The sequence below is a fragment of the Coffea arabica genome, chromosome 1c (genome assembly GCF_036785885.1).
Source record: "Coffea arabica cultivar ET-39 chromosome 1c, Coffea Arabica ET-39 HiFi, whole genome shotgun sequence".
NCBI lineage: Eukaryota > Viridiplantae > Streptophyta > Magnoliopsida > Gentianales > Rubiaceae > Coffea > Coffea arabica.
The window spans coordinates 12,977,359-13,003,453 of NC_092310.1; the positions used below are offsets into that span (position 1 = coordinate 12,977,359).

General features: G+C 31.9%; 3 protein-coding genes across 4 annotated transcripts; 1 reads left to right on the plus strand and 2 right to left on the minus strand.

Moving 5' to 3' along the window:
- The first annotated feature begins 2,662 nt into the window (after positions 1–2,662).
- On the plus strand, positions 2,663–7,365 carry LOC113738267 (mannose/glucose-specific lectin). Of its 2 annotated transcripts, XM_072059322.1 has the most exons (7): positions 2,663–2,774; positions 2,864–3,073; positions 3,267–3,503; positions 5,789–5,983; positions 6,172–6,411; positions 6,892–6,947; positions 7,144–7,365. In XM_072059322.1, the coding sequence occupies exons 1-6, from the start codon at positions 2,772–2,774 to the stop codon at positions 6,898–6,900; spliced, it is 894 nt and encodes a 297-aa protein (XP_071915423.1). In that variant the 5' UTR covers positions 2,663–2,771; the 3' UTR covers positions 6,901–6,947; positions 7,144–7,365. The 2 variants fall into 2 exon arrangements, with proteins under 2 accessions (XP_071915423.1, XP_071915390.1); XM_072059289.1 differs by lacking the exon at positions 6,892–6,947.
- Positions 7,366–9,821: 2,456 nt separating this feature from the next.
- LOC113717043 (uncharacterized) lies at positions 9,822–15,001 on the minus strand. Its single transcript, XM_072059370.1, has 4 exons — positions 14,227–15,001; positions 11,471–11,754; positions 10,942–11,169; positions 9,822–10,536 (listed from the first exon to the last, which is right to left on the minus strand). The coding sequence occupies exons 1-4, from the start codon at positions 14,651–14,653 to the stop codon at positions 10,024–10,026; spliced, it is 1,452 nt and encodes a 483-aa protein (XP_071915471.1). The 5' UTR covers positions 14,654–15,001; the 3' UTR covers positions 9,822–10,023.
- A 4,499-nt stretch (positions 15,002–19,500) lies between these two features.
- Positions 19,501–24,995, minus strand: LOC113717121 (uncharacterized). Its single transcript, XM_027241817.2, has 7 exons — positions 24,352–24,995; positions 23,548–23,691; positions 23,289–23,432; positions 20,966–21,085; positions 20,786–20,872; positions 20,075–20,523; positions 19,501–19,772 (listed from the first exon to the last, which is right to left on the minus strand). Coding segments are annotated over exons 1-7 (1,332 nt in total). The 5' UTR covers positions 24,739–24,995; the 3' UTR covers positions 19,501–19,771.
- Between the last annotated feature and the right edge of the window lie 1,100 nt (positions 24,996–26,095).

Sequence of the window (26,095 nt, forward strand, 5' to 3'; positions counted from 1 at the left end):
GCTTTAAATGAATATGCTTTGTACATAAAATTCTAAATTAATTAGATTTTTATAAACCACTAATTTTATAAATATTGAAGATTTAGGACTTCAGAAAAGCAGGATTTCAAAAGTTTAATTCAGATGGGCCGATTTCAATAAATAAAATGTACTAATTGGACAATAATTTATCATGGATGGAAAGCCAAATGAGTCTAGTTTATTAAAAAATTATTATTTTAATTTAGGAGCTGTAAAAGTGGAGATTCTAATTTTTGAATCAATTATGCTCAAACTGGTCAAAGAATGATAGTTCAGATAGGGTGAATTAAAAATGATGTTGTAAATTCTAGAAATTGAATTGGAATAATTCCTTTTATAAGATGGTAGCTAAAGAAGTTTATTTTCAAATAAAAAAATGGTGCATCAAAATAAGTTTTCTAAGAGGACATAATATAGATTTACTGCAGTTCGCTCCAACTGAAAGTCAAAGGAACAACATGTATTTTTATTTATTTTCTGTAGAAATATATACTAAATTTCAAATAACAAGCCTTATATTTATTTTTGAAAAGCTATAGATGTCTAGTTTGAAATAAAAATAATAATCACTATATTTCAATTAGTACATATGGAGATACTGAATTTTAAAGGAGGTATACCACTTATGTCAAATATGCTAGCAGCTTTGAAGAAATAGAGCATTACCAATCAAGTTTGAATCTGATGATCATTAGCAACAGTTTCTTCTGATTCTTGGCTATAAAAGGAGCTCTTTGGGACATCAACAAGCAGAGAAGAGCATTTAAAAAGATCCATAATCAAATTCTTTAATAATATTTGAGTTGTTATAGTATTAGTATTGTTATTTTGAATAAAATTTCTCAACTCTCTTGGTATTTGTTTAACTCTTTCTTTATCATTTTCTAGTTCACTCTTTTGATTTTAAATTTCAGTTATAATCTCATTAAAAATAAGGTAGGCTTCTTCTTTATAATCTTTCTTAAGTATTTGGGTTGTATGTGAGCCATCAAAACACAATGAAAGGTTTAAATATGAACCTTAAAAACATTTGAGATTTGGGTTTGAGTGTGAGCCTTGAGAACACACTTAGGTAGTTTTACGTTTGACCTTTAACCTTGAAAAAGATTATAGAGTCGTATTGAAAGATTGATTTTAGAGAAAAATCCCAGGAGAATACTTGGGGAGTGGATGTAAGCAAGGAATTGGCCAAATCACTATAAATTTTTGTGTGTTTTGTTTGTTTGATTTTATTTTTCTTATTTCACATTCAATTTGAAATCAACTTATTTACCCCCATCTAGTTTGCTTTTGAGACTTCACTTAATATCGCCCATGTACCTAAAAAGGTGATAATATTAAAATGATTTTTCCAGTGACTATTTAAAGGGAGTAATAGATAACTGTTAAATAAATGATAACTGCTTAAAATTTGTTTTAATTATTAGCATTTTAAATTCAAGTTTTAGACATATTTGCATCAAAATATAATAAGAAGAATTTTGCTATTATTACACGATTTTATCTGACTTAGCGCTTAATAAATTTTGAAAATTGGATTATTTTAAAAGGTAATAAATATAAATAAATAAATAATGGCTTAAGAAGTGAGCTTAATTTGAAAGAATCTGATAATATATTGCTGGTATTATATAAAGAATTATAGCAATATCAAATAGAAGTATATTATTCTGGGTGGTGGCTAAGCATCAGAACGACCCATCATTATTTTAAACATCAACAACAATATGTTTAAAACAAGTTTTTTTGCATATAATTTTCACCTCCATAAATTTATTTTTGGCAATAAAAATATTGAAATTTAAAGAATCTTTTAATCAAATCAAATGGGATTTTGGATTATTATTATTATAAAAATGTGAATATCAAGGATAAGGATTAAACGCTAAATGTTAAAACAAAAATTGTAGGAGGGCACAAATTTCTAAACATTTATATATACGCTTCCTGATTTACAATATGCGTTGTTGAATACATATGATTCTAAATTTTAGAAAAATATAAATTAAATAATCTAAATTATCCTTCATTATCATAAATATTTTTATAAATAATTTTATCTTTCTTCATTAATATAGAGATGAAATTGAAAAAATATTTCCTAATTTCATAAAGCAATAAATAAAATAAAATTTTAATGTTTATGAAAAGCAACAAATATTATGAAGGGGAGGAATTTTATAATTTACAGCTTCATAGTAGATTGCACTTTTGAAAAGAACATAGAATTATTTAGTGTGGAACATGTGGCTCATTTTCTTTAGAAAAAAAATCAGCGATAGAAAAATAAAAAATGGAGTCTACAAATTGGAAAATTTTGAATGCTAAAAACTAGAAGGACGGGTACTCATTTCTCGTAATAGCTAGGCTGATTGGAACTCAATTATTCAGAAAACGATGAAAAGGATAAGAACAATAATTGCTATCATGAATCAGAACACGTGCTTGCCTGGACCGCGGTCCAGTGGACCTCCAGGCACAGCTTGATCCACCGGACCGGCCGCGGTCCAGGCAAGCAGTTCTCATCCATGGATAACAATTAAATTATGAAACTGATGATTCACGTGCTTTTTTTTTACATATTATTGTAACTGAGGAAGTTTGTATTCGAAATTGTGGTATCAACTTCATGCAAATCTTCATTATAAATAAGTGGGTGATCTGAAGATGTTTCAACCTGCTCACTGATATCTTTTCTTTCGTAGTCTGTTTTCTATTGCTATACTCAACACATCCATCCTTCTAAGCAAATGGTATATTACTTATACGACATCAATATCAGTATATATGTTGCTATGCATTATTTGTTGGTTATAATAACTACTAGTTTTCTGTTTCTCAGGGGTCTGTGGCAGTGGTACCATCATTTTCGTTTGGACCGTGGGGGGGTCCCGGTGGCAGTCCTTGGAGTTACATAGCCACCGATGGGATAAAGGAGATAACCCTGGATGTAGGGAGAAATATCAGGGCCATTTCATTTGCAGATGCTAAGGGCTTTATTTCTGGCACATTCGGTGGCAACAACCCTAACAATATTGGTAAAGAGGAAAAGGTAAACTAAACATATATATGTTTTTGTGGAAGCATTCCTCAGAGAAATTTTTAGCGCAATCCTAACATATATATAGCATATCAGATCGAGTTAATGTTTCACATATATAAATATATTTACTCACTTTAATTTTAGTTAAATTATTCAAATCAAAAAAATTAATAATATGTTTTTGCACTGCATGCATTCGTAGATTACCATCCAATGGCCTTCGGAGTATTTGACGTCTATAACAGGAACCTATGGAGATTTTAATGGACTTCTGGTTATCTACTCCTTATCGTTCGTCACCAATCAGAAAGCATATGGACCTTTTGGGAGCCCCAGCAGTGGTCAGGCTTTCTCCAGCCCCCCGGATGGTAATGTTATTGTTGGATTCCATGGAAGATCTGGCTGGTACATTGATGCTATTGGTATATATGTGCAACCGGTAAGAAATATGTAGGACCTCATCTCTTTCGTTCCATATTAGAAAGGAAAAATGACATCTTCGCTCGGCCCTGCTAACATATATTTTAGTAAGTTGAAATTAATAATTACCTGTATCTTCCCACCACTTTTAATCAAATAAATTAGGGGCTGGCATCCCCACCCCGTGGACGGGGTTTCGCCAAAAAAAAAAAAAGTTAAAATTAATAAAAATATTACACTAGAAAATTGTGCTTTCATATTATTGGCCTGAATAAATTATTAATAAAAAATTAATAAATTCTGTAAATTTTGGGTAAAGAAATATTTGAGTCTTTATATTTTTAAAATTAATATTTATAGTTTTTATTGTTTACTAATATTAAACAATTTAATTTTTCTGTTTGTCTTTTCTTAAATTAACATATTATCTGATGGTTAAGGAATGATAAGTTAGGAATCAAATGTTCAACAAAATTAAATTAAAAGAACTAAAATATAATTATTATAAAATTTAAGGATTAAAATATTATATAATCTTAGTGATTTTAATATTAAGATTCGGAGTCTAGTGATAGCATTTTTAAAATTAAATGAATTTAAATATTTTTTTAGTCTAATTATTTCATATTTATAATATTAATATTTTTTTATTTTATTTATGCTTTTATTTTTGCTACATACATTCATGGAAGACAAAATAAGTCATGTGTCACGATTAATGATAACCTACGAGGTAGCCTATCATCGGCATGCTTAGGGAAAAAATGAGAAGCATGCAAGAACGTACCATCCTTCTAGATTCGCATAGCTGTGTATGCACAAGCAATCTACATGCATTATAACAACAGATAGATAAGTTAAATTATCACTCTACAAATTATAAAACATATTTTTATAAAAAAAACTTATAATTGGTTTATAGGTTAAAAGCATATATTAGTATAGAACTATTAAGAAGCATTTTTATAAAAATAAATTTTTCATAATTTAAGATAATTACATCACATTTTTTTTGTAAAAATTAATCTAACAGTTTTCATAATTAATATATATATATATATATATATATATATATATAATCTAGAGGACTAAAAGAGACTATTTAAAAGCATGTCACATGGTTTAAATATGATTTTATTTGATTTTTAAATTTTTTTAACTTTTATATTTTTTCTAGAGATTTTATAAAATTAGTAAAAGTTAAAAGTTAAGAAATATAAGTTACCAAATTATTTCAATTACATTTTTATTTTTATATTTCTCACAATTATATTTTCTCTTGATTTTTTCTATAAAAATATTCAAAATCAAAGTAAATAATAATAAAATTATTATTAAATTGAATGTGAATATCAAAATTATTACACCATAAGTTAAAAATAATATTTTTTTATAAACAATAATTCAAACTGAATTACAATTAATATGATATTATAGCTTTTGTTATTAATAACATATTATTAATATTATTAATATTACAACTAAAGTTAATAATATATCAAATTCAATTTATTTAAAATAAATTTAAAAATAAGTTTGCATACTATGGCTAGTGTATGACTAGTTTAAGATAATTACATCACATATTTTTTTAAAAAAATTAATCTAAAATAATAATATATGTAAATATTAATTTTAAAAGAGTTATTTTATAAATAAAATAATTAAAAATTAGTTTGTAATAACATGACTCTCTGATTAGGGTAGATAATTTATTAAGATGATAAAAAGATACTGTACATGAGCTTACCGTTTAACACATTTTATGATTTTATTTAATTAAAAAAACTAGCAAAATTTCTCTATATTTTAGTTATTTTATAATTAAGATTTGAATGCATTTAAGTTTACGCATTAAATAAAATAACTAAAATAATTATTTAAAAATTTGGGATATTACCACTATATATTATAAGAATAATGTTAATTGGTTATATTTTTTAAATTTGCATTTTATCCTTCTTAATCCAAATTATACACTTTTAGGTATTTTTATTTAAAATCTTATTGATCAAAAGTACATTTTAAAATATTTCTCTTTATTGTAATTATATCCTTACTGATTTTAAATTATAAAATTATAATAAAAATAAATTAGTATATATTATCAAGACTCTATAATATAATAATTCTCTCAATTGAATACACAACATAAAACTGATGATTCAGGTGCTCAATACAAATATTATTATAAGTAACTGAGGAAGTTGTATTCGAAATTGTGGTATCAACTTCATGCAAATCTTCTCCGTTGTACTCAGGTGCTTACTGTTGTCTTTTCATAGTCTGTTTCCTGTTTCTCAGGCACCAACAACTTCGTTGGGACCGTGGGGGGGTCCCGTCGGAAATCCTTGGAGTTACATACCCACCGATGGGATAAAGGAGATAATCATGGATGTAGGAAGAAATATCAGGGCCATTTCATTTGCAGATGCTAACGGCTTTATTTCTGGCAAATTCGGTGGCAAAGACCCTAACAATATTGGTAAAGAGGAAAAGGTAAACTAAACATATATATTTTTCTACGTAAGCATTCTTCATCGAAATTTTTAGCACAATCCTATCATATATACAGCATATCAGATCGAGTGAATGTTTCACATATATAAATATATTTACTCACTTTAATTTTAATTTATTCAAATAAAAAAATTAATAATATGTTCTTGCACTGCATGCATGCGTAGATTACCATCCAATGGCCTTCGGAGTATTTGACGTCTATAAAAGGAACCTTTGGAAATTTTAATGGAGATGTGGTTATCTACTCCTTATCGTTCATCACCAATAACAAAACATATGGACCTTTCGGGAGCGCCAACAGTGGTCAGGCTTTCACTGCTAGTCCCCCAGCCGGTAATGTTGTTGTTGGATTCCATGGAATGTCTGGCTGGTTCATTGATGCTCTTGGTATATATGTGCGACCGGTAAGAAATATATAGAACCTCATCTCTTTCGCTCCATATAGAAAGGAAAATGAAATCTTCCCTCGGCCCAACTAACATATATTTTAATAAGTTAAAAATTAATAAAAATATTATATTAGAAAATTGTGCTTTAATAGTATTAGTCTGAATAAATTATTAATAAAAAATAATAAATTTTGTATATTGCGGGTAAAGAAATATTTGAGTCTTTATATTTTTAAAAATAATATTAATAGTTTTTATTGTTTACTAATATTAAACAATTTAATTTTTCTATTTTTTTCTTAAATTAACATGTTGTATAAAAATAATATTTATAGTTTTAATTGTTTACTAATATTAAACAATTTAATTTTTCTGTTTGTCTTTTCTTAAATTAACTTATTCAAATACATATGTTAAACCCGTAAATTATGCCTCATTGACTTAAAAAGGAAAAAAAATGCTTAACTATTGATTTCTTTGATTTGAATGTTTTAGAGGGTCTAGGCAATCTGAAGGTTCGAAGTTGACTTGCTATGCAAGCCTTCATGAAGGTACATTTTTTCCCTCAGGGTTGTGCTCTTTTTTTCTTATCAAAGATTTTCCAATGAAGGAGCAAAAATTTCCTTTTAGAAAGAAGAAGGAAATATTAAATATTAGTACTATATGGTACTCGATGGATATTAATATTATGATTGAGAAATGATCTTTGTTTATTTTACTTATTTATTTATTTATTTTGATTTGCAGGTTATAAACAATCAGATGATGGAAATAAATTCGAAATTAAAACTACTTTTGTGGGTTTAAGGCAAAAGTAATTGTTGTATTACTTAAATAAAGCTACTTTTGCGGGTTTATGGCAAAAGTAATTGTCGTGTTACGTATTTGAAGACATCATCTGTTGTTCTAAGTGTGTGAAGTTGTATTCTCGTTTAATTTAAGTAATAAATTAAATTTTTGTTGTCCAAATTAGTTAATGTTGCATTCTCATTTTATCTTATATTACTTTCTTTATTCTAAAAAATAGTTAGTCCACTTTCTCTTTTTTCGCATTTCAAAAGATAGTCTAATTTCTTTTTCGTAGTGTTAGTTCATATATTAAAAAAATATATATATCCTCTACTAATTTAAAAAAATGCAATTAATATAAATCGGTATAAATGAATTGTTTTAATTAGGTTTAAACATTTAACAGGGATATTTATGTCAAACATATAATAATAGCTAACTTTAGCTATTTTTCTTAATTTCTACATAAAATCAAAATGAATTATTTTTTTGGGACGGAGGAAGAGTATCATTTAATATGTTAATTGTGTGATTGGTCACAAATTTCCATTTGCCTCAAACAAATCACAAATTGATAGAGACTTTGGGACAGATACAAGTATTAAAAAAATTTACTCCCTCAATAGTTATAGAAATTTTTTCTATTTTGGGCGTTCCATTATATAAAAAAATATTTCTATTTTAAGTCGTATTTAATATACGTACCATTATTTAGTTAATTGGTAAATATATCATTATTTATTTTTATAGAAATTATCAATGAAAAATGACTTTTGTTAACAATAGTTGACTATTCATTAAATATGCTTAAAATTTCAACAAAAAAAAAAGTTGCTTTTACAACAAATATAATTAGGGTTAATTACATTTACCTCCCTTGAGATTTGACCATATTACCAATCAATCCCTATAATTTATCCAAATAACGGTCTCACCCTTTGAATGATCAAACATTTAACAAAAACCCCCCTTAATGCCGAAAATGCCCTTTTTGAGGCCATATTGCATTAAAAAAAGAACATATTTTTATTTATTAACCTTCAAGTAATCCAAAAAAATAGAAAAAAGTTTTTGCTTATTATTTTATAAAAATCATATATTTGCTTCCATAAATAGTTTTGAAATAATATATTCATTTTTAAGCTTTAAAATAATTATTGATTCAAAACTATTTATGAAAGTAAAGATATGATTTTTATAAAATAATAAGCAAAAACTTTTTTCTATTTTTTTGGATTGCTTCAGGATTAATAAAATAAAAATATGTTCTTTTTTAATGCAACATGGCCTCAATAAGGGTATTTTCGACATTAAGGGGGTTTTTGTTAATTGTTTGATCATTCAAAGGGTGAGACCGTTATTTGGACAAATTACAGGGATTGATTGGTAATATGGTCAAACTCAGGGGAGGTAAATGTAATTAACCCATATAATTAAGGATTTTTAGGAAAATAATAATAAAATATTTAAATTTAATCAACTTTCTTAATTCTTATGCTTATAAAAAATTTTCTATAATTATGGGATGAAGGACTAGTTTATTTAGATAAAATGAGGTAGTTTATGATATAATACATTTAATAATTAAGTAAATGAAGAGTTGAATATATTAGGACTAGGCTGGCGGCGCATGCAAAAAACCCTAATCTTCTTCATTCTACTGCTCTCGCCGTCTTACTCTTCCGACGGCTTAGGCCATGGCGGCCCCTTGGCCCATGGCCACGCCCTCAACACAGGATCTGCATGGGGTGTCCAAGTCCTTTGCGGATGTTACGGCTGGGAGTGGGACGCTGGTCGCTCCGGACATCGGCTCTCTTGGAGTGCATGGGGGGAGCCAGCGTTTATTCTTTTCAGGACCAAAATGGCAGCATTGGTGGCTCCCTATCGCAACGCACTCACCGGCAGATTTGCATTAAGGAGGCCGTCCATAGAGGCCATTAGAAGGTTTGTGGCAATTTTGGGGCTCAAGGGTGACCCCCTTTTTTAACGAGAGAAGAAAATAATCTCCTACCCCAACCTATGGAGTGGCCCAAGCAACCAAGATTTTTCCTAAGTGCTCGATGTCATATGTAGACCATTCAAAAGTTTATGTGTATCATAGAAAGCCCACACCGAACACCCTAATTGTGGTCGAGTTGTACCAGATCAATTGGCCCATTAAATCCAAAATTGTTAAAGGAAGGATGTGTCCCATATCGGTTTTGTATTGCAGTGTTTTCATCACAAAAGCATTTCTAAATAGTAAAAGTACTTTTAAAGGTTTTTCTAAGAAAATTTTGTTTACCATTTTATATAGAACATTATTCCATGAATTTATGAGTAAACTTTTTTTTTTTCTCAAAAGCACTCTTAATACAATGCAAAATTGTGTGCTTTTGAAAAACTTTTCTGATTTAATAAAATCATAATAAATTTTGAGTACCTTATCGTAATATCCAAACTAAATTGAACCATGTCAATATAAAAAATTAAAACCATACATTGCCCAACATAGAAAAAGCATTTATGCAAGGATGCTCCAAAAAAAAAAAATTTATTTGCTAAGCACTTCTTCTCTAAAAGCTCTGATACACAAAGTATTTCATGATAAGTCCCAACCATTCCTAACACGCACTATATCTGAAGGCAAAGGCAACTTTCATGATAAGTATTTATGCAACTATTAGCTATTGATGAGCGTCAATTGCTCTTTCAAGTCATATCTAGGTTAACAGGTGTTACATACAACGCAAATTTATTTTGGGGCTCGCACAATTGCACACAGAAAGGTGCCTGTCCTATGTACATTAAACAGAATCGACAGAATAGGGTTACAGAAAAAGACTGCTAAGAAAATTATCATACCCAATTATTTGAGAGTGTAAAATCATGAAACCTGAAAGAGGATTCTCCTGCAGTATCTCTTTCAAGCTTACTTTCTGAACCATCACTACTGACTATCCTGCTTTCAACTGAAGTTTCAGGCTGCAAAGGAAGGACCTGGTTTTCATTTGGATGTTGCCCGAGAAGAATTTCAGGTGGCACTGGGAGCACAGTTGGAGAGATGGCTCTAGACCTGATGCTACTGGCACTTGGGATACCTACGGACCTATTCCATATGAAGACATGAAGGATGATTGGCACCCTGGCATGGCGATGCAATGAGAGCTTTTGGCTAAGAGAAACCGTGTCAAAACAGCGGATGGCTCCTGATGGAGAAACCATCCATGGAAGGACCTTCATATTAGATATTCTTGACACCACCAAGAGTTTACATTCTCTGGTGGCTTCCTTGTAGAGACTGCTTAGACCTGATCGTGATGAAGGTGCTTCATCATCTCCTTCAATAACCGATGAAATGTAGATGAATCCCTGTCAATTTTCAGTAATTTATTACCAAAAGTTAGCTCGTTGCAGCTGGAACACAAGATGAAAAAAATGGCTAATTCTAGGCCTCAGAGGCATTACTCCATGTCATGTGAAAAATGACTCCTGAAAGAACTATATATGCAAGGTATTAGTATTTTGCTTTTTTACAGTGCAGATGAAATTTTATCCACTGAAATCAGAAAAAGATAACATCCAAGTTGTTGCTTGCTCAATGTAATTGAGAAAGAAAAGGACAAGAAGCATTTAATTTCTTAAGCTACTTAACTGAATCACTTAATCATAGTTCATTCAAACTTGATCAACCTTCATTGTCATACAAAAAGAAAGGTAGCTGTCCCCCATTATACACTATTATGCGAAATGTAAAAGCCCGAAGCAGTTACCAACCTCCTCTGTTCTGCTGATGGCAAAGCCAAGCTTTGTGTCATTTTCTTTTATTTTGACCTCAATTGGAACCTCTCCTCGAAGTGGTGAAAACCATAACCGCACTGCACGGACTACACCTATATCCACCCCATGGTAGTCTTCAAAACCGTATAGGCTTGTACTAGCAAGATTTGATAAATCTGACAGTGATCCAGCACTGACAGTGGAAGATGCTGTTTCTCCAGATATCTGAGAACAATGAATTGATACAAACTAAAATCGTCAGAGGTCAAAAAGAATAACTAACCCAACTGAATAGCATGTTGAACAAGTTAACAAGATAGTCAGGTGGAAAGTGCCAAAAAATGAGAATCATGAATGTTCAAACAGAATGGACATCCAATTTGGCTAAAGAATTTTGCGTTTCCTGGTTCATATGCTCTGAATACATGGCTTGTCCTGCAACCATAATTGCATGATTTTTTCGAGCTATATGAGTTGTTGAAACATCTTATATCTCCTGGGGCATTATCGCTAATTTACCATTTACCTTGGTGAGCAAGGACTCAGTCTGGACATTCATGAAAACAATTGGTACGCCTGATGCCTGAGATGAATTGAGCCATGCATTTGCTCTGGCAAGAGTATCCTCCAGATCATTGTAGCGGAAAGACACAGTGTCCGAGGCTTTTGGCAAGAGAAGCACCGAGTAAAAGCTGCTCGAGTTCGGAACAGACAGCATCTCATGCATTCTCCTCTCCCATGGATATGAAACATACCCATCTTGAAGTGGTGTATTGGCCAGTTCATTCACCATCAAGTCAATCCTCGAAGCTGCAGAGCAATAATCAGTTAAGCATATTAAAGAAATACAAAAATAAGATCTACGGAAGAACATGGGATGGCAAATGTATCAACTTCTGGCTCTTTTCGGGAAGTTCAATAACCCAAAATTCCTCATCTTTTCTCCTCTCCAAAAATACTGAGGATTGCAGATTTGTTGCCAAGGAAACTAAGGGAGATAAAACCACATTCGAACACTTGACAATTTTTACCAAGTGTATACTTAATTGTAAATGAGGTTCGGGTGGCACTGACAAAGTTGCTGAAATCTTTGTAAATTTTGGCTTCCATGTCTATATACTCGGTAAAGATTCAAGTCAAATGTCATTCCCATGAAATGTTTATTTTGGGAAGGTCCTATGGCTCCTATGAAGTTTGTCAAGGCATATGACAAGTTTTCCAGGTAATTATTCAATTTAGTTATAGTAGGTTTTGTTATAAATGATTGTTTGGTAAGATTTTCCATTCACTTCTGTTGTTTTAAAAAAGGGAAAGGCTTTCAAAACATCCCTCAAATTTTTTTTAATTTTACTTTTAAAATAATAACTTACATCCCTTACAAAATTAAGTCGACAAAATTTGGTTCCAATCCAAAATTTTGACAACTTTTTACCTTAATCCATCACATGACTCACAGATGATCTTTTTTTAGGGACAAAAAGTCAGAACCCACCCCCCCTCCCAACTTTTATTGCGTAAATAGAGAGATTTTGAATCTAAAACCTTCTACTTACAATTCCTTTCACCTTACCACGTAACCCAACTCTCCCCCAAAAATCCCATTTGTAATTAAAAAAATAACTCAATTCATATTCATTTTGCCCTAAAAAAAAGTATCTGATCTAAACCATATTCATTTTTCCATAAAAAGCTAGGATTTGGACCAATATATATTCATTTTTGTCACTCAAATAGTGGAATCTGACTTTTTTGTATATAAAAAATGACTATATGTGGGTTATCTAGTGCGTTCAAACTAAAAGGTGGTTGAAAAATTAGGTGGGAACCAAATTTTGCTAACTTAAATTTGTAAGAGATGTAAAATTAATATTTTAAAATTTAAGAATGAAAAAATTTATTCGACAACAGATAAGGGATGCTTTGAACAATTTTCCTTTTCAAAAAATTAAGAGTACAATTTGTATGCAGTGATAATATATACACTATCATGGTTAGATTCATGATGCATGTACAATAATTAGATTTCAAATTTAAATTTTGTATAATTGTCATTTATTCAAACATGACAATGTATACACTGTCAATATCTAAACGATTCACCCAAAAATTAAAAGCGCCAGAGCATTGTTCTTCTTTTGGACATAAAAATCATGAGATTTCAAGATTCACATTTGCCAAGATTTGAGATCAACCGACACAGGAATAGCTAGTCATCCATGGAAATTGAAACATGTCATGATTTTTTGTGCTAAAAGATGAAAATACTTATTTGCTTATTTAATTATCAATTGAAACTTCTCGTTCACAGTTAAAAAAAAAAGTTACTATTATTAAAAAAAGAGAGAAGAAGAAGAAGACAAGGAACTGTTAAAAAAAGGCATTCAATTTAATCAGAAGAAATTATAATATGGCAGTCTAGTCTGTAATTATTGACAACTCAACAAGAATCAATGCAATCATGAAGTCAAGGCGAGGCACTTCCCCCATTTTAAACTGGAAACTAGGAAGACTTACAATTATTCCAAGTCAACCACAACTATTTAACAAAAAGATCAGCACCATCAAGAAAGTGAATGCCTATCAAAATTGAATAAAATGAGATACATATATCTGGAATGCACTCTGCAAAAGATTTATCCTCACGGAGAAAAAATCAACAACTATTGTACAATTAAAAGTAAAGGAAGCAGACAAAGTAATCATGTGTCAAATGTGAATGCGTGAGTCACATTTTATTGATGAAAAGGTTGACTTCTTTTAGTTTACTTCATTATAGAAATTCGACCTGGCCTGGCCATGGAAATGTATTTAACATATCCAAATAAGTTCAACTTAATTCAATTAGTATCACTTCAATATAGACTTTTAAGGAAAAGGGCTTGCGGATTCATATTGAGCACCTCTTTCAAAAGAAGAAAAAAAAAAAAGAAGAAGAAAAGAAGAATATGGATTTTAGCTTTTTCATCTTAGACAAAATATTGCTTTTACAACACCTAATTGAAAAAATGCATATCTTTGATGTGTCTGTCATCGGAGTTTAATCAAAAGAAGAAGTAAATTAACTTAATCTTCTCGTACACTTGATTTAAGGAGTAGATTAAGTATAATGATTGAGATTATTATATCTACAATTGTAATAGTTTTCAACTCCTAAATGATGAACATCATTAGACAAAGTCCACAAACGTGTGCACACTGTGTACATAAAATTAACAACTTGTGTAAACGACCAGCAAAATAGTGTAGTCAATTATTCCAAGAAAGGTCATCTCAACAACTTACCTTGTAGCTGTAAGCATTCACTCACCGTCCGATCAGAGAACCCTACAGCATAATTTGGATCATCAATGGCTCTCAACATATACTGTTTTTTGCCGGCAGATTCATTAGGGACAATACAAGCCAGCAGCTCAGCACACTCATCGGAGGCTCTTCGGACGGTAACCTTGATAGATGTCTCTTTAGACTTGAAGGAATTGTGCAGAATTTTCTGCACTCCAGATTTTCCATTCTTGAATGGTGCTTGAATTGTCAAGTTTCCGATCCTTAGCTCTTCAACGATGTCCCCGGTCTGCAACAGGTTTCCCGTCCATTCATCAGCTCTTGAACTCCCCTTTATGCACTGTATGGATAGGACTAAAGGGCCTGAAGATTTCATACTGCCCGAAGAAGACTGGAAATCTGATGAGTTAGAACGGTCCATGCGCATTTTTTTCACTTTTTTTGGGTTGAGGATCTTGGAGTTTTGCAAGATTCAAACAGGGTTTTGATTAAAAGGAGTTGATCAATTGTTGTTTTGTGAAAAAAGTGGAATATAGTGCTAAAAGATCATTGCCTGAGAATTGATGGCTGTTTATCTAAAGATTCAAATGTTTGTATGTGTATACATAAAAAGATATCTAGTAGAAAATGATTTAGCCACTAAGTTGGAATATGAAGGCAGGAATGGGGAGGAGTGGCTGTTGGTATTGTGGGTTGTTTGGAGAAGAGGGTTGTTTGGAGAAGAGAAAATATGGAAAGCGAGGGGTATATAAGAAAAGTCGATAAAACACAGAAGTGTAATGATGGTAGTTGGATTGGAGGACTCATTTTGAAGGAGTTACAATTTTCATTATTTTGTTCCTAGTACTAGGAATAATTGTTAATTGGTAATTATTGACCAACTTGGGTGAGGGTCAAGGGTCAACTTAAGTAAACAAATTATCGAATTCATAGTCTAGTATGGGGAAATTTCAAGGATTTTCTATTTTTTGGTTTATTTAGCGTGAATATCTTTGATTTTGGGATCTAAATGAGGCATTTTATAACATTTTCTGCAGTCAATTTTGAGTTCAAGAACCAGTGTACATTTTGGAATAATTGTGATAAGAGCTAGACTTAACTTCTTGCAGGACTTTGGTAAAGCTAGCTACGTCATATACAAACATAATTCAAGTACTTGGAAGAATTTTTAATTTGGAATTAGTGACCTGGATTGATGTCACTAGGGCAGACAAATTATAGAGTATACAGGGTAGTATGTGGAAATTTCAAGGAATTTCTTTTGTTTGGTTATTTCATGTGAATTTCCATGTGTTTAGGGTCTAATTATGAGCTCTTCCATAACATTTTGCTATAGTCAAGTTTGAGTTCAACTATAGCCTACATTTTCTATGTAGTTTATAGTATAGTCACTTGGTCAGGTTTGTGTTCATTTGTCTTATTTATTTTAAGGGATAATTTCACAAACCTCCCCTAAAGTTTTTGATAATTGCACTCAGCTCCTGTCAGGTTTAAGAAATTACACTAACCTCTCTTGGTGTGGTAATATGACTATAATGTCATTCGCTTAATAGATAATTCACAATATGATACAAGGGTTAAATAAAACAAAAAAAAAAGAAAAAGAAACTCTATCTCTTTTATTTTCCACCAATAGCCATTCCTTCTTTCTCCTTCTCTCTCACTTTTGTAAACGACGATTCTTTCTTCCTTTTTCTTATTGTCTCTTTGCCTTTCCTTTCCTCTTACTTTTTCTGTATATCCACGTCTCTGTTTATCTTAATAATGGCCTACTATACCATAACCATCTCTGTTTACTTGAAGAATATGGCACTATTTTACTTGTAAGAGTAGATTTCATTATCAACTAAAGAGAAATGATTATGCTTGTAATTATGATAAAGAAATAAATAATGCAATTGATAACTAAGAAGCATGGAAGAAGAGGGATTAGTGGGAAAATTGTTAGGTTGATTATTATCCTAAAAACTTGTGTAGGATATTAATAAATGCATTTGATTTTCTTTACTTGATTAATATTGTTGATTCTGGTTTTATTATGGATGGCTTTAATTTGTTTTACGATGTTAATATATATTTCTATGGAGATCGGAGTATTGCTCTACTGTTGGTAGTAGGTTAGATTATTATTTGTTTTGTGATAATGCCAGGTATTGAATTGAAGTTTAGAGTATGAGTTTGGTTGTTGGTTGTTAAGGGAGAATTAATTTTTCAAAAACATTTAGACTGGGATTATAATACAAGACAGATGTTGGGATTTTTGGAGTTGCTAAAATTCTTGAATTGTTCAAACTATTTGCTTAGAAGGTTTGTCGCATGTTTGGACATAATTAGATATAGCATTATAGTTTGAAGTGTGTTTGCTTGGTGGTGGTGTTGTTGCAAATTTGTAAGAAAGTGTTGAGAAAACTAGTTTTCTTTTGTTTTTTTATAGGACAAGGGTAATTTAGGATATTTGAGGAAAAATCTAGCCTGATGGGTTTATCTTGTTACCTAAATAGTAAAAACAAGGGAACTAGGTGTAATTTCTAAAACCTGAGGGGAACTCTCTACAATTGTCAGATACTTCAGGGGAGGTTTGTGAAATTATCCCTTGTTGTAACTATTGTTGTAGTTCATTTGCAATATTTAAAAATATATATATGGAGGGGGATGAAAATGGCTCCCACTATAAAGTTGTACTAATTGCTAAGGTTGTTTCAAGACAAGAAGAAAATGAAGATGGTATTTGTAAAATTCGCCAAGCATAAAACCAAATTAAAATTTGTTAAAGGAATTAGATTGGGTGTCCGTTGAAATTAATAGACTGAGTGTAAGACTGAGTGAACTTGCAACACACATACATTTTGATGAGGAATTTCTAGATCCTCAGTGTCTTAGTGCACTTTTGTATAGTTCAAGTTAAACCCTTGCTCATATAGTGTTATGCTTTTTACTATTAATAAATCTATCTATCGTTTCCAAAAAAAAAAAAAAAGAGAAAACTCGAAAAATTGATTGATAGACGGATCATACAAAATTCTGGCCCCACTAGCATTTGCCAATATATATAATTTTGTTGAATTAATTGAAGGGATAATTTTGTAAACCTCCCTTGAGGTTTTAATAATTGCACTCGATTCTCCTCAAAATTAAAAAATTACACTTATCTCCATTGACACAGTAAAGTACCTATAATAAGTAGACAATTCAAATCCTATTTCTCTATTTCGTCTATTTCCACTCCTCTCTTTCCTAGTTATTATACTATTATACTCTCATTTTTTTATTTTTAGTTTTACAGATATTAGCAAATTGAATTGCAAAATCAACCATTCAACTTAGGGAGCAAATTATGTGTCAAACTAAAAGAAAATGAAGAGATTCACAATGATAGAGAAATAAATAATGAATTTGGTAATTGATACAGGAAGAAGGAACAAATGTGGGAAATTTGCATTTTTTTCTGTGACAAACATTGATACTGTATATGCAATTTGGGATTTTTTGGGTGACTACTTGAATTTCGAATTATAGTTTTTGCTAGGATGTTGTTAGAGATTTGGATGGTCAATTTGTGCAAAGTGTAAAAGAAAACTATTGAGTATACTTATTTTTCTTTTTTGGTTTTGTACAAAAGGTATATTCTGGATTTTTGAGAGAAAATCTAGCTTTTTGGCCTTAGGGGTGGGCAAAAATAACGTTAACTTGAAAACCTGCTATATCGAATATGATCCGATCTGAAAATTAGGATACTGTGATCCATATTATTTGATCAGGTCAAAAAAGAGTCCGGATACCCACTTAGATGCGGGGCAGGTTAGGATCACATAATTAAAACTTGCGGGTGCTCGACCCGCCCTGCATATATATTTTTTATTTTTATACACATATGATAAAATAATATTTTTAGAACTAAATAAGCAATTTTATTGAACAAATTACATTACAAATATGGGAGGCTAGTTTGTTTACAAGATTCATTTATAGAGGTTAAGATTTTATGTTTTTTATAAAAGAGTTTAATTAATGCAGAATATGTAATTAAAAAAAGGTGCTACTTATTTCAAATTTTTATTGATTTTGAATTCTTTGAATTTTTTTCCTTTTTCTTGTATTCTATTTGAATGTTTGTTCCATGGTGAGAAACATTTTTTGAGAAAAATCTTTATTAAATCTTAGATGAATATGTAAAATATAAAATTAAATTAGTATAAATTATTTTTTTTTAAATTAAATGATAAGCTAGGTAGGACAGGTATCGTTGATTCGATCCTATCTCACTGAGTACCCGATAATTGGGTACTCGCTTATATGCGGGCGGATAAGGGTCAGAAAATAGCTGACCAGTAAGATGCAGGTTGGATCAATCAAATGAAGTACGGAATGGATACCTAACCCATGCCCATCCCTAGTTGAACTTACATTTTTACATAAACAATAAAAGTAGGAGAGGTAGATGTAATTTTTAAAATTTGAGGGGAACTCTCTGCAATTGTCAAAATCCTTAGGGAGGTTTTTGATATTATACCTTAATTGAATCCGTCTAGAATGTGTCACATTCTTTCTTCCCCCTTTTCTTTTTCCCTTTTGATTTCTTTTCTTTTCAACTGCACATGGATAGACAAGTATCATTCTTTTGATTTGTTTTCCATGGAAGCTTCATTAGCAGTTCCACACGCCGAAGTTGAAACCTCATAGATTCCTTTGAAGTTCCATCGGACTGTGACCCAATTGAGGTGGCAAACGAGTTATTGGTAATGCATTACATCATTCAGAAATACTTATCTTGACATAGATAATGAAAGATTTGTTATCGTTTTGGAGAAAAAAAATACATAGATAATGATAAATAGCATAAAACGCAAGATTCCTTTGATGAGGAATAAGTAGCATTATCATAGGTTGACTGAGAATGTAATTGACTGATGACTTTTTTTTTGGGATTTTATGTGGTGTTTTCTTTTGGTTTTGGGGGGGGCGGGGGGGAGGGGGGGGTGTTGATTTATCCCAGTAAAACAAAAGGAAGAGATTGGTGGAGCAATGGATAGGGCAGTGCCAATTTTTCAAATTACTCTAAAATGCATCCCGAAATTTTGATGGATTTTGAGTACAGGTTATTGTTGCCAATAACTATCAACTGGCAAATACCTCAGATTGATCATCCATTAGGGAGATAAATGGCCAGAGAACAACAAATTGACCAAAGAAACTACTGAGTCTTGGTTTACCTTCTATTACTCATTTACTCGTTTAGGCGGAGAAAGAAAAGGGTGAGTAAATGGCTGAGTGAAATGACAAGAAAGGACACAAATATTACTGCATAAGCACTGAAATTGGTGATGGACATAAATCACATATCAGAGTATTAGAAGAACAAAACAGATTCTTGCAAGTCCTAAACATATTTTGACCCAATGCTTGCAATAGCAGGTCCGAGTTTCTATAACTTTGCAATTGAAGCTCCTTGAAAGTAAATAACCATAAAAAACTTAAGGAGGAACTGGATCCACGTTCACAAAAATGATACTGAAACTTTTCTGGGGATCATGTCTCACGACCATGGCCTAGAAAGAGCAAAGAAACAGAAGTTTCATTTAGAACATAGAGTGCTAAAAGATTTTCTTGCAGTGAAGGAAAGACAATATAGTTAGTTAAAACCAATGAAAATGGAGGTGCCTTTTATGCCTGACTACATAATTCCAACATTGAAATCCTAGAATTGTGGCCGAAATCTTGTTGTCTCGGATAGATCAAGAAGGCAATTAAAGCTCATTTAACTGTTCAATAATCCTTGCAACATATCATTCAAGAATAACAAGGATATACAGGGGTTGAAATGAAGAGGAAAGGACGGATTAACACTTACTATACCCATCTTTTCGGTATGGAGGCATCCCTAGATCTGGCTAGAACTCGTCTCCTACTCGTAGGATGCTGACTGACAGAAGAAGTCACATTCCGTCTTGAATTGGGGTCTACGTTGACTAGTTGATTTAGTGATTTTTCCTTCAGTGGACTAACAGGTTGAGAATTTTGGTGGTGATAGTCTGGTTTCGGTGAGAGAGTGGAGCCTTTAGCCTGTTCCAATTTTGGTATCCCTCTCAAAGCTCTCTCTGCTTTTTGAACAGGGTTTTCCCCGCTTTTAGGTCTTGGAAACTGAGGCTGATTTCCAGGGGAGCTATCAGAGTCGGAGGATGAAGGGCTGGTAGTGTTATCAATATCATACAGGACGTTATCTGCCATGACAGGAAGCTGATGATCATTTGAGACTACCGCAGAGAAAGAGGGTCTACGAGTTCTTGTTAGGTTTACCACCTGTTAAAAGTTTATCAAGCATCAAACAAATTATAAGATTTGCTGGCAGTGAAGTGAAAACTGTAATATTTCATGCTGGAAGTACTAAGAATCATGTTAGCACATTCAACTAGGTACAGTTATTATTGAAATGTCACCTTTCAACTAAAGAGACCCTTTGAAACATATCACCTTTCAAAAACAGGACCAGCAGCAATCCTGATAATTAATTGCTGGATAAATGGTACGCACTGTTATGCATGAAAGTACAAAGCATTCTCACCTTCTGCTCAAGAACCAGGATGTCCTTCTTGAGTTTTGTAATAATCATATTCTTCCGGCGTATTACATCTTCCAACTCTGTAATCCTCTGTTATACACAAAAAGATGACTTTCAATCCAAATATGGAAAAATGAATTATGTCTGAGTCAATGATTCAATCAGTAACATACGCAACCACACCTTGGAGCCAAAAACTTGAGCAGAGTGGATGGCAGTTGACAGCTCTTTTATGGTGACATCCTTTTCTTCACATTCTCTTTGCAACTTGTGGATATCTTGTTCGATGGAGAAACTGTTCAACTGAAAGGAAAGCACCACATGAAAACGTCAAAAATTCAATAATTTTCAAAAATGTTTAATTCACTAGCTTCCAGGCCCGAATATTATCATCAAGCTTTCACAATCTTTAGTGAGGGAATATCCAAAAGAAATAAAACATTTCCTCGTATAAGTTGAAGTGACGAGTAGAAAACTGGTTTTGAAAATAACCAAATTAATGCTCATCACATGCCTGAAAACAACCATACAATCACATGAACAAAAGCAATTTAATGGTCATCTTGAGTTTACTGCCTTAAAAATGCTACAGTTTGTGCAAAGAGAATTAAAAAGCACTTTGTTTCCAAATGGATATTATGAGTAGATTTTCCTTGATCACAATAAATCTATTTGAGTACAATCGTGCACACATGGGATTGAGTGTTATAGCCTGTTTAAAGACAAAAAACACATAGGCATGGAGAACTGGACATGTCAAGAGAGGACCAGCAGCTAAATCTTACAATCATATTTGCAATATAGATGTAAGCCCCTATAAAGCAAAACTGAAGTCCTAATTGAGGGTCTCAAGCCAATCAATCAACAAGATACTACATTCCAAAGTATGAGCAAATTATTCAAAATAATCTAGATAACATCTCAATGAAGATATTCCTACCTACCTTTCCTGCAGGAGAAGAGAAATGAGAGGGATGGGATTGGACAGGTCAAATACTCTTATTATCTGGAAAAACCTAGTTAATTTCCTTTGGCTTTTGCTTAGAAGACTAATTTCTGAAAGATTGACCAGGAAACTGCTTTGTTATGTTAGTTTTTTGCTAAAGATAAGGACAGAAATTATCATCAAAAGGCTTTGAAGGGGTTTTACTTGAACCTTGAACCTTGATCCTATAACCTATCACGTTTCCAAATAGGAGTACCATTATTAAATTTGTAATATCTAAACTTCTATTCGTGTGAAAAAAATGAGGAGCAAGACATTTTCTCTCACAGAATGTTTCTTATTTTTTCCCCTCGCTTACATGTAATTCGATGTCTTATTGGGCATTTCTGTCTTCTTAATTTCCTGTATGGCTTCTCTAAATAGAAAACCTTATATCATAAAGGAATAAGCTGAAGATTCAGCTGACATTTGTTATGTTAGTTTTTTGCTAAAGATAAGGGCAGAAATTATCATCAAAAGGCTTTGAAGGGGTTTTACTTGAACCTTGATCCTATAACCTATCACGTTTCCAAATAGGAGTACAATTATTAAATTTGTAATATCTAAACTTCTATTCGTGTGAATAAAATGAAGAGCAAGACATTTTCTCTCACAGAACGTTTCTTATTTTTTCCCCTCGCTTACATGTAATTCGATGTCTTATTGGGCATTTCTGTCTTCTTAATTTCCTGTATGGCTTCTCTAAATAGAAAACCTTATATCATAAAGGAATAAGCTGAAGATTCAGCTGACACCATGAAAGGTCCAGTTCAAAATGCACAAAAATTGCTTTTTAGCTTTAAGAAACTCGTACAAATAGTAACTTAATGGCTGGCTTTACTGGTTAGACTGGTATGCTTTTTGATTTATTGACTTGCTTTATCATATGGTCAGATCTGGTTTCAAGCTTTAGCTGAGAAGTTAATAGTATGAAATCCAGAATGCCTTTCAAATGGATCACTTCTAAATGTTGTAGAAGGGTTACCCTAGTCAACTTGGACAACAACCCACCACGAAACCTAAAGGTGGAAGAGTACAAGTTGAAAAGTAAATCGTGGTGACTCCTTCAGGCATCTCTAAAGAAATTAAGTGGAAGCTCATGTGGCAGCAATGAAGTCAATCAAAGCAAAAGCTGCGACAAAAATATGGATTGCCAGTTATCAATGCATCCAACTTTCAGGTTTGGTTTCAATAATTCGACATGAAAAATTTCCCCAAACAGAAGTATGTGCATGGCAGTACTAACATTAGTGAAAAACTGAAAAATAAACCCATCACCATGAAAAAGTTTCCTCGATAAAAATTGAGGTCAATTCTACTCAAGTTTCTGGCCAACGTGGTTTAATATGTTTTCTCAAAGTAAAATAGAACCGAAGATACAAAAACAAAGAACTCTTAATGCCATACTTTAGACTGCTATACCACAAGAGTTACCATTCAAAGTTCATTTTCTCTACTCATCCTGCACTTATAGGCTAGACAGTTTCAACAAGGGAATGCATTCTCTTTAAGTGCAGTTACCTGTAGATCCACAGAGGAAGTAACACTAGAACCCCAATCAGACAAATCCGACATGCGGCGCTCCTCTGGTTCCGCCTCAATGGTAGGCGCCCATTTGCACTTTAGCATTTCATCCCTCTTCAATGTCTTGACTACTGAGTTACCCTGCCATATAAAAACTCATAATTAGCCTGCATATTCTGGTTTATATAACAGTAGCATCCAAAACTTAAACAGCAGTAAGATAAAATCCAAATACAAGTACAGATAAAAGTATTACCGCTAAATTAGTCGGTTCATGCTTGTGCTGTTGGCATAATTGGCACCCATTCTTCTCTGTTGCAATCTCAGGCTGATCCTTAAAGAAGTTGATCTGCTCACATAAATTGTCTAGCTTCTCTTGCATGCGCAGAAGTACTTGATCCTGTACATTTGTTTGGAGGACATATTAACACTACTATTCAAACAGAAGTGAAAGTCTACCATTGCATATAAATCATCTTCTCCAGATAGTACACTCGCAATACCAGCATAAGAGAAAACAAGAGAAAAAAATTGAGTTTTCAACAATAATTTGCAATAAAGAAAATGCTTAGGTAGATCGGTCCACGAGATTCTCTTCACACCACGCGGTATATGTTAACAAAAAAAAAAGTTCGAAAATCCTGTCCAAGATGGTGATGTTTAAGGCAGATTCCACTCAATTAACGTTCTTAATCATCAATTAACAACTATTAAGACACTAAATATCAACGTATACATTGAAGAATGCAATTAATGAAAAGAACTAATCAAGCACAGTTAATAAAGGTAATTTAAACCCAAAATTCCTTATAAATTAATTAACTTCATTAAATCTTAGAATAGACCCACTAATGTCTGTTGTGCAATTTCTCAATTTAACATCCCTAAATGCCCATTAATATCATTACTCCGGCCACAAAAAAATTAATATCCAAGTAACAGATCAAAATCATTTAATTACTCCAACCAGAAAAGATTAACAACTGAAAACAGTACATTCACTAATCAGTTATTAAATACATAAAATAAAATAAAAAAGTTGAAAATTTTCATAACTAACCCTTAATTCAACAGCTTTTTTCAACTGAAAAATTTGTCTGTTTCTCTTCGAATTTGCCACGGCCACGGCGATAACAGCAACTATAAGAATCCTATGAATGGGGCTAAAGAGTTCCCAGGCAACAGCTTCTTTCCGGCTGAACAACGAGCCATTTTCTCCGGCTATAGTTTTAGCCGAGCTGGCGAATTCTGCACCCACAAGCCGGCCTTGGAGGGACACCCAAGCCAGCCGCCTTGCAGCCCGTACTGGCCTGCTCGGCTCCGTAAAACAGCTGGAAAGACGGCGACTGGGAGATGGATAACAAGCAGGAGAAAATGGAGAGAGTGTTATGAAATTCGGCGGATGGTGTTGAAAAGCCAAGAATTTTTCTGGGTCGTCGGATTCCATGGCGGAGATGGATTCTGCAGAAGGCGTGATTGAATCGGTTTGAACTTTTTTGGGGGTTTTTTTCTTGTTTTCGTATTTCAAAATTTTTAATTGGGAGGGAAGTGGATCGGCCTTTGGGAGTATTTGATAATTTTGAACGTTTTTCTTTTCTGTGGGTTTTGAATTTTGTTTGGTAGCCGTTGTAGGGAAAAATAGCTGGGAATTAAATGTAGAAATGGTGCCATTTGCCAGTGAAAGCTGGGGCCAACCGGTCACGAATCAATTTGTGACGCAGCAATGGTTTCTTTGTACTCGTAACAAATGAAGCCACAAAAACTCAGAAAAGAAAATTATAGTTTGTTCTGGTCCTTAGAAGTAATATAAGATGAGTAAAGTCCTATTTGATAACTCAATTCAATACTTAAAATATATGAATTCAAATCTAAATATTTTAGATGTATTTTATAACTAAAAATTAAAAATTTGAATTAATTAAATGTCACTGAATTTTCTAGACAAAATTTGCTCTTAAAAATAAGTAATAAGTTATTTATTTATCACTTAATCTCATATACGCTCAAAATGTATCAGATTTAGTAATTAATAATTCAATAATTTAATAGATTCAGACTTCAGATTAGATTTCCTATTTCAATCTTCAGATTTTAATTTTATCAAATACATATTTTGTTATACAATCTGAACATACAATTTTTCTTACACCTGCAAGTTTGAATCATGTGACATAACATAAATTAATTATGCATATATGACATACATTAATAATTGTTAGTGTAAAAAATTATTATACTTCCAGTGCATAAAAAGTTAATATATAGTTAAAATTGGTATAACTTCAGAAACCTTTCCTGGTGTTGTTTTAATATCACTTAATCTGTTAAAGTTTCAGAAATACTCCTTTCATCCTAAAAAATTTGATGCTTTTCAAGACGCCAACTTATTATCAAGGAATAATATCAAAAATCTCCCCTGAGGTTTTTTACTTGCCTCTCCTAATAATTGCAAAATGACTATAAGAACTCTTATTTTATATATAATTCATATATTAAATAAATAGAGCTTAAAATTTAAAGAAAAGAAACAAAAGTCACTTTCTTCTCTTTTCTCTTTTTTTAACATTTTCTCTTACTCATTTTTTTGGATGACTATGCAAGTTTTTATTTATAAATTTTTGTGATTGTGATAAAGTGGGATATGATTTTTTTTTATTTTGATTTGATTTTTATAATGATTTAGTACAATTCAAAGGTTTGGGCCACAAGTTAAGAAGAGATTGGCAAAAAATAAGGTTCATAAGAAAAAAATTTTGAACATAGAGAGTTGAATTGGTACTAGTGTATTTTTTTATAAATATCTT

What these genes read in the sequence shown, in the direction of transcription:
- LOC113738267 (XM_072059289.1), top strand. An exon ending in TTGGTATATATGTGCAACCG is followed by an intron (nt 3,504 to 5,788) that starts GTAAGAAATATG and finishes CCTGTTTCTCAG; the next exon opens with GCACCAACAACTTCGTTGGG. An exon ending in ATATTGGTAAAGAGGAAAAG is followed by an intron (nt 5,984 to 6,171) that starts GTAAACTAAACA and finishes ATGCATGCGTAG; the next exon opens with ATTACCATCCAATGGCCTTC.
- LOC113717043 (XM_072059370.1), bottom strand. Translation starts at nt 14,653, where the DNA reads ATGCGCATGGACCGTTCTAACTCATCAGATTTCCAGTCTTCTTCGGGC. An exon ending in TGAATGCTTACAGCTACAAG is followed by an intron (nt 11,755 to 14,226) that starts GTAAGTTGTTGA and finishes ATTGCTCTGCAG; the next exon opens with CTTCGAGGATTGACTTGATG. An exon ending in CTGAGTCCTTGCTCACCAAG is followed by an intron (nt 11,170 to 11,470) that starts GTAAATGGTAAA and finishes CATTGTTCTCAG; the next exon opens with ATATCTGGAGAAACAGCATC.
- LOC113717121 (XM_027241817.2), bottom strand. Translation starts at nt 24,738, where the DNA reads ATGGAATCCGACGACCCAGAAAAATTCTTGGCTTTTCAACACCATCCG. An exon ending in AAAAAGCTGTTGAATTAAGG is followed by an intron (nt 23,692 to 24,351) that starts GTTAGTTATGAA and finishes ACAAATGTACAG; the next exon opens with GATCAAGTACTTCTGCGCAT. An exon ending in CTCAAGTTTTTGGCTCCAAG is followed by an intron (nt 20,873 to 20,965) that starts GTGTGGTTGCGT and finishes TGTGTATAACAG; the next exon opens with AGGATTACAGAGTTGGAAGA.